The sequence below is a fragment of the Myotis lucifugus genome, unplaced genomic scaffold (assembly GCF_000147115.1).
Source record: "Myotis lucifugus unplaced genomic scaffold, Myoluc2.0 scaffold_417, whole genome shotgun sequence".
Lineage (NCBI taxonomy): Eukaryota > Metazoa > Chordata > Mammalia > Chiroptera > Vespertilionidae > Myotis > Myotis lucifugus.
Genome location: NW_005871465.1, coordinates 352406 through 360300, shown reverse-complemented (window position 1 = coordinate 360300; position 7895 = coordinate 352406). Strand labels below are relative to the sequence as shown.

Here is a 7895-nt window from a genome sequence, read left to right as displayed (position 1 = left end):
GCGTGGCGCCCCGGGCCGGAGCCTGGCAGACTGGGTGACAGAAGCTGCAGGAGAAGAAGGGTGCAGGGGCTCCCCACCCGGCTGGGGCAGCAGCCGAGTCAGCCCGACACTTGGCCGCGGAGCTCTGGAATTTGGGGGTCGGGCTCAGGGCTCTGTTCCAAGTCTTCCCCCACCCTCGCCCCCTCCCCACCACCACCACCGAGGGCGCCGATTTTGGAGAGATTGCTCCAAAACCCTGCGAACGGCCAGTGCCTGGAGCCTGGGCTCCCCTTCTCCCATTCGGCCTTCCATCCCCGACCCAGCTCCTTCACATCCCTGCGGACCCGAGGGCCGTGGGCACCCCTTTTGCTCAGCTTGTGTCCCGCGCCTGGCACGTGGGAGCTGAGGTCGTCCGTGTTCCGGGAGGGGCGCTCGGGGACCATGCACCTGTTGGACCTAGAGCGCTGCCCCCATCCTGCCTCCTGACTGGGGGGCAGGCGGCCATGCCGGGTGGTTGGCCTCCAGCCACCTGACCACGGGACAGGGGTGCAGCCTGGCTTTGCGCAAGTGACCAGGTGGGGGAGGGTGTGGGGAGGCCCTCGTGGCTGAGGCTGGGTTCTCAGCATCCTGCCCTGCCTAGTGCCCAGGAGTTATGGTCTGGCAGACCCTGAGCTGAGGAGAGAAGAGAAGAGAGGGCTGGAGGGCCCACAGGGCCTGCGTCTCTTGGAGGCCAGGCCCAAGTTGGCCGCATAGCCGCCGCTGTAACCTTGTTAAAAGCATGTGAGATGGGAAGCTGGCAGCTGAGCAGGGTACACCCTGAGAGAGGGCTGTGGGGACCCGCTCCCCACCCTCAGGCTCTGCGGTTCCCTGGAGGAAAGGGGTTAAAGCCTTGCTCCTCCTGCTCCCGGATTTGATGTGCATTCCCCATGCCCATTGCCATGCTCGATATCCATCGCTTTTCTGGATGGGAGTTTTCCTTTGGGGACTCATTCCTCCCCTACCGTGGGTAGGCCCACGGCCCAGGTTTGGCCAACTAGAGCACTCACTGTAGCCGGGTCAGGAAGGCACATATAACGCAGGCTGGTGGGTGAAATGCCCACAGGGGACCCCTGGAAGCTGGAGTCCACCTACGCGGAGCAGGAGACCAAGGCCCGATTTCATCATCTGAGCTTCTAGGTCCCCACAGGCCTGATACTGGATCACGAGACACTTAAATCTGTTGATTTTGGTCTTGGTCAGTTGGATCCAAGAGTATGAATCATCATCTCTCCACAACAGAGGCCAGCCTGGCGTTCTCAGTGTAGTTATATCACCAAAATGCAGGCCAGAAGCACGAGGGTCAGCTGTGACCATGCCCTCAAACCACAGCAGTTCCGGTGGATTGTACTTCCCAATAATCACAGTAGTGCTTCTCTTACGCCAGGAAGCATTCTGAATGTTTTCTATGTATTAACTCACCTGCTCTGTTGAGGGGAGACCATGTGATTAGTCCTGGCCAAGGACCTGCGACAGAAGAGCCATGTACCCTTCAGAGGCAGAGCTGGAGCTGTTCAGTGGCCAGGGCTGGCGTTTTTAGGGCTCTTTCCCTTTGCCCGGGAAGCCTTCGATGTTTGGGTGCTTATTCCATAGCAGAGCACCCAGCGGAGCCTTGCTAGATACACAGCTTTGAGAAATATACCTTTATTAAATCACAGAAATTTTGGGTTATTACAGGGCATAATCAAGCCTATTTTAACATCATTATCTCTCATTTTACACCCCCCCCCCCCGCACCCCGGGAAATGGGCTCAAAAAGGATTAAGTCACACAGTGGTAGACCCAGAATCATGAACCCAGGCAGGCTTGTGTCCATGCTCTTGACCTCAATGATATACGATCTCCTAAAGAGTGTCCTGAACCCACCTTCTTCTTTCCATCTCTAACCCCCATCCCCATCCCAGACCAGCTCTCTCTGTGGAGAGATGCCTGTGTGGAGGCAGAAGACTTTTTCTCTACCCTCTTAGGTTCAGTACTTGGGGCCTGTGAATTAAACTGACATAAGACAGACTAACAAGAACAAAAACAGACTTTTATTCAAGTAGTAGGCAGTTAGAATTGGGGGGCTTATATATAGCAACTTAATAGGGGAGCAGGGGGGAAGGAGGAGGAGAAAGGTACTTATAGGAGAAACAAATGACTTTTAGGAAAGATAAATGGACCCTTAGGAGAAAAGATGAGAGGTATGATTGATAGTTTTGCCATACTGTCTGGGTTTGCTAGGTGATAATAAAAGGGATTTTAGAGACAGGACAGGCAGTTTTAGGGAAAAGGGGGGGTGGGTGTCCATGGGAGAAGAACGCATAGGTGAGGGCTTGGAGCCACCAGAATGCTATCTCACTTTTACAGAGGACAGAGAAATGCCACAGGATAAGGGAAGACCTACATTCACAGAGGATAGAGGAATGTTACAAGACATGAGGAGAGGGACAGGGGGGCACCAGGCAGGCTTTGATCTTTGAAACTGATTATCTGGAGAATGACCAATTAGGAAAGCACGGGGGTCATAAATTAAGGAAGGGTCCAATTAGAGAGGGTCACGAGGAGACAAAGAGCTGCAGCCTTTATAAACCCAGAGACAAAGAGACTCGGAGGACTCGATTTTCCCCCATGTTAGAGCAGGCTTTTCCCAAAGGAGACCCCTCTCTAGGGAGAGTTTGTACATGCATGCAATAAACCTTCACATTTTTGTTTAAAATCGTGAATTTTTAAAATTTTCTTTATTGATTAACGTATTACATGCGTCCTTATCCCCCCATAAAATCATGCATTTATTATTCAAACTTTGTAGGACAAGAACCCACTGGAAGAATCCAGGCCCATCTGCACGTATCAGTAAGATCAATCTTTCCCGGGTTGCTCCCGGGAAGGGATTTAGGACAACTGAGTTCTGTTGGGAGGCTCTGCTTTTAGGCAGGTAAGAGACTTCAGGAAAAAGCCTACTCGCAAATGCCTTCAGCTCAAAATGATTTTCATGCCACAGCTGTGTATTCTAGACCAGCGGTCACCAACTGGTGGTCCATGAGGCCTGAAAGATCGGTGACCGCTGTTCTAGACTCCTTCCCCTGCTTCCTGTCTTCCTCTCTCTAGTCCCTTCTCTACACTTGAACAATTAATCACTTAAAAATGCAAATCTGACTGTCTCAACCCCAGGGCAGCCCCCTTCCTCTCCCTGCTTTGGAGGGTCCCATAGCTCCAAGGGTAAAAACCCAAATAGGTGACCAGGTGTGCCAGGTCCTGGTGCTCTGCCCTACCCCGTCTGCCTCTGGTGCCCGCTGTCACTGAGCATTGCCCTGGCTGGCCTGGGGATTCCTTCAACAGAGTCATTTGCATGTGCTGAACCACTTGGCCCACCTTTTTGAGGCAACTCCTCCTCCCCGCTGGGTCAACTCACTTAACCTAATTTTCTCAGGGAGGCCCTCTGTCCTTCAGGCACGGTCATGTCCCCCAGGTTTAGCTTTCTGAACCCCTCGGACCTTTGTCATGAATGAATACGAGAATGAGGCATTCAAGGAAAGAAAGGCCAGCAAAGGGATGAGGTGAGACAGGCATGACTTCTAAACTCTCACTGTGCCAGACACCTTAGCATCTAGAGAAGATGAAGGACCCCTGGTTAAAATCATGTTTTGAGCCCAGCCAGCATGGCTCAGTGGTTGAGTGCTGACCGATGAACCAGGAGGTCATGTTCAATTCCTGGTCAGGGCACACGCCCGGGTGGTCGGCTCGATCTCCAGTGTGGGGCATGCAGGCGGCAGCCAATCAATGATTCTCCCTCATCATTGATGTTTCTCTCTCCCTCTCCCTCCTCTCTGAATAAAAATATATTCAAACCCCCACCACACACAAAATCATGTTTTGAGATGCATAAAATATATTGCAATACAAAGGACTGCTAATATTGAAATGCAAATATCCTATCTAGTAAAAGAGTAATATGCAAATTGACCATCACTCCAACACACAAGATGGCCACCCTATGTGGACACAAGATGGCCACCCTATGTGGACACCAGCTGGGGAGGGCAGCTGTGAACGATCAGGCCAGCAGGGGAGGGCAGTTGGGAGGGACCCAGGCCTGCAGGGGAGGGCAGTTAGGGGCGACCAGGCCTACAGGGGAGGGCAGTTAGGGGCAACCAGGCCTGCAGGGGAGGGCAGTTAGGGGCAACCAGGCCTGCAGGGGAGGGCAGTTAGGGGCAAACCAGGCCTGCAGGGAAGGACAGTTAGGGATGACCAGGCCAGCAGGGGAGGGAACTTAGGGGCAATTGGGCAAGCAGAGGAGCAGTTAGGCATCAATCAGGCTGGCAGGGGAGTGGTTAGGGGGTGATCGGGCTGGCAGGCAAAAGCAGTTAGGGGCAATCAGGCAGGCGAACTGTTGGGAGCCAGCAGTCCTGGATTGTGAGAGGGATGTCCGACTGCCCGTTTATGCCCGATACCAGGCCTAAACTGGCAGTCGGACATCTCTCAAGGGGTCCCAGATTGGAGAGGGTGCAGGCTGGGCTGAGGGACACACCCCCCTCCTATGCACGAATTTCGTGCACTGGGCCTCTAGTCAAAATATAAAAACAATTATGACATTATAAGATACAGAGGTGGGACTAATAAGTACCAGAACCAGCAGGTAGAAGTGGGTATGTAGCTGCTATTTTTAAAAAAATATATTTTGTTGATTTTAGAGAGGAAAGGAGAGGGGAGTGAGAAACATCAATGATGAGAGAGAATCATTGATTGACTGCCTCCTGCACGCCCCCCACTGGGGATCGAGCCCGCAACCCAGGCATGTGCCCTTGGCCGGAATCGAACCTGGGACCCCTCAGTCCACAGGCTGACGCTCTATCCACTGAGCCACACCAGCTAGGGCTGTATCTGCTATTTTGAGGTGTGTGCAGCACCTGCAGTGGGTATGAAAACCCCTTTGATTTTGGGGGCAAAATAGATACTGGGACTAGCTGTGGTTATGGGAAATATCAGTCATGCTCTGTTAACCATGATTGCCTTGTTCTGGTTAAAGAAAGAACATTCTAACCTGGCTGGGAGTTGTATGCCCCCAGGACCTGGAAGTCAACCTTGGAATGTGGTCTATTCTCAATCAAGAACTGCCCATTATCACGGAAAGATTAACAACCTTGTTGCTCAAACAATGGAGTCCCACATTGCCTCCTTCCCCATGCTTGTAATCTCTACTTCCCCATGTAGTCTTTGTCTTACCCTATATAAGCAGCTGACTGATGGGGGGGCTAGAGAGCTGATTTTGTGGGTGACCTGCTGCTCTCCCTGCTGCCGGCGCTATTGGAATAAACGCTCATAGATGACTCAACCCTGTCTCTGCTTAATTGGCTCAAGTAGTGACAGGCAGCCCAGACCCGTTGGTTGTCCGCTTTCAATTTCTGTGTGACAGCCACAAGTATTGTGAATTCTGCTGGACTTTGCTGCCTCCATTCACAACTCAAGGAAATACCAAATTTCAGTTAATAGTTAGTGAAAATGAAGATGGATTTTTTCCCCTCATCTCAGCTCCTGGAACTCCCCAACTCTGGTTCTTTGGGTCACAGGTCAAGAAGCCCGTGAAGGATGGAAGGAGGGGCCACCTCCAGGGGCTGGCCCAGGAATTCTCCAGAAGGCAGCGTGGGCTGAAGGCCGACATGGAATCCAACACAAAAGGGCACTTTCCCTCCGTGGGAAGCAAGAACAAAGGAGGAAGGGCCACAGCTGGGTCTGGAGAGAAAACAGGACTTTCTATGCCCCTTTGGCTCCGCCCTCCCTCCTGGTGGGGGTGCCCCATCCTGGGTGGCAGGATGACAGGCAGAGTTCACCTGCCTGGAAGTGCCCGCGGGACTTGGGCTGCAGGTAGGCCCCGAGGAATTCATTAAAGGGCACAGGAGCTGTGGCAAACCGGCCAGGAGCCAGACAAGCTGCCGTTCCCAAGGATAAAGTTGGGAGTGCAGAGGCTCCAGGGAGGGCGGCTCTGGGACAGCAGGGCCAGTGAATGCATGCGGCGGGCCTTCCCTCACGGTGGTGTCACTTGTGCAGGCCCTGGGGACACAGCCTCTTGCCATGACCACCCCCTCTCCAGCCCCCGTCCAGAGGAGCACCAGGCTTTCCTTCGGGATGTCCCTCTCAGTCAGTGTACAATCCGGGCAGGACGGTCAGGCCTGGTGCCGGGCCATTCTCAGCCAAGCTGGTGGGCGTGTGGCCCAGCACCCCCTCCTGGGATTCTGATGGGGTGGGGCTGGGAGGGATCTGCAAAGACTGCCCTCACTCTCCACTGCCTGGACCCCTCAGCCATCAGTCTCCTCACTCCAGCCCCTCTCCCATTCCCCACCACTCCAGACCTCACACTTCCCAGTCAATCACCACCCTGCTCCCCACCCAGGCCCGGGACAGTCCCATTTCTGACTGAGGCCCTGCATCTCCAGGCTTCAGGGCAGAACTGCACCCCCTCCTGAGCCACTCCCATCTCTGCTCCTCCCCCAGAGCCACTGTGTAGGGCAGTGGTTGGCAAACCGCAGCTCGCGAGCCACATGCGGCTCTTTGGCCCCTTGAGTGTGGCTCTTCCACAAAATACCATGTGCGGGCGCGCACCTACAGTGCGAAGTTGACTTAAAACTTTAAAGTTTATTAAGTTAATTTTAGGGAACGTTGTGGAGTGAAAGAAGATGTAGTGTCGAGGATTGAGAAAGGTATGTTGAGATGGTGTGGACATATAGAGAGGATGAACGAAAGGAGATGGACGAAACAAGTACACAAGACGAGTGTGGATGGGAGAGTTGGAAGGGGTCGACCTCAGCAAACGTACCTCCATCAGATTGGGGACGTTTTTAGCAAAGGCCAGCTTAGGAGGACCCTAATTAAGTTAATAACAAGGTACCTACCTATATAGTTTAAGTTTAAAAAATTTGGCTCTCAAAAGAAATTTCAATCGTTGTACTGTTGATATTTGGCTCTGTTGACTAATGAGTTTGCCGACCACGGGTGTAGGCAGCAGGGGACTCAGGGGAGCTTCTCAAACTTTAGTTCCTGACAGGCCATCTCCTTAATTTTTACTGGTTTAGTTTCCTTAAATCAACTCATTTTAAATCAACTTCAACACACACTTAGGGAAACAATTAAGCCCTTTGTATCACAGCCCAAATGAAAACCCAGGATCCCTTGCCACACATGGAAGACGCCCTGAAAACGGGAGCACAAAGCGAGTTCCCTCCAGAAGGCTCCCAGCCGGCTGAGAGCAGGGCGGCTTTCCCGGCCCTGGAAACAGGCCTGCGGGAAAGCGGACGCCCGGCCTGTAATCAGGCCCGATCAAGCCTCCCGCAGCCACCGGCCTGCCTCCCCTGCTCTTGGCAGACATCTCTCTGCAGAGGCCAGTGCCCAGGCCCCGCCTTCTCCCAGCTCCCACCTGCCCCAGGTGTGGGCCTGGGCTGAGAGGACAACGAAGGCCCAGCGTCTCCCCGTCTGCACCCAGGCCCGCAAGGCCCCCACCCACGGTCCTCGCAGCCGAGGCCGGGAACCAGGGCGATGGGGAAGGGTGCTGAGGTCCCCAAGGCCGGCCCAGAGCCTGTGCTGGACTGACCCCCTGATGGTGTGTCCCCTTCCTGGTCCCACAGGGCTGGCCGGGGACGGCCTGGCCGGTGCAAGAACACAGGTGGGAGCCTGTGCAAGAACACAGGTGGGGGCCTGTGCAAGAACACAGGTGGGGGCCGGTGCAAGAACACAGGTGGGGGCCTGTGCAAGAACACAGGTGGGGGCCTGTGCAAGAACACAGGTGGGGGCCTGTGCAAGAACACAGGTGGGGGCCGGTGCAAGAACACAGGTGGGGGCCGGTGCAAGAACACAGGTGGGGGCCTGTGCAAGAACACAGGTGGGAGCCTGTGCAAGAACACAGGTGG

At 54.1% G+C, this 7895-nt stretch overlaps 1 protein-coding gene across 1 annotated transcript in view; it reads left to right on the top strand.

Moving 5' to 3' along the window:
* The first annotated feature begins 3498 nt into the window (after positions 1 to 3498).
* Positions 3499 to 7895, top strand: part of MGAT4B (mannosyl (alpha-1,3-)-glycoprotein beta-1,4-N-acetylglucosaminyltransferase, isozyme B) — a 14817-nt gene continuing 10420 nt past the window's right edge. The window contains exons 1-2 of the mRNA XM_023743889.1: positions 3499 to 3554; positions 7614 to 7891. Of these exons, the coding sequence (XP_023599657.1) occupies positions 3499 to 3554; positions 7614 to 7891 (334 nt within the window). The remainder of the gene's footprint in view (positions 3555 to 7613; positions 7892 to 7895) is intronic.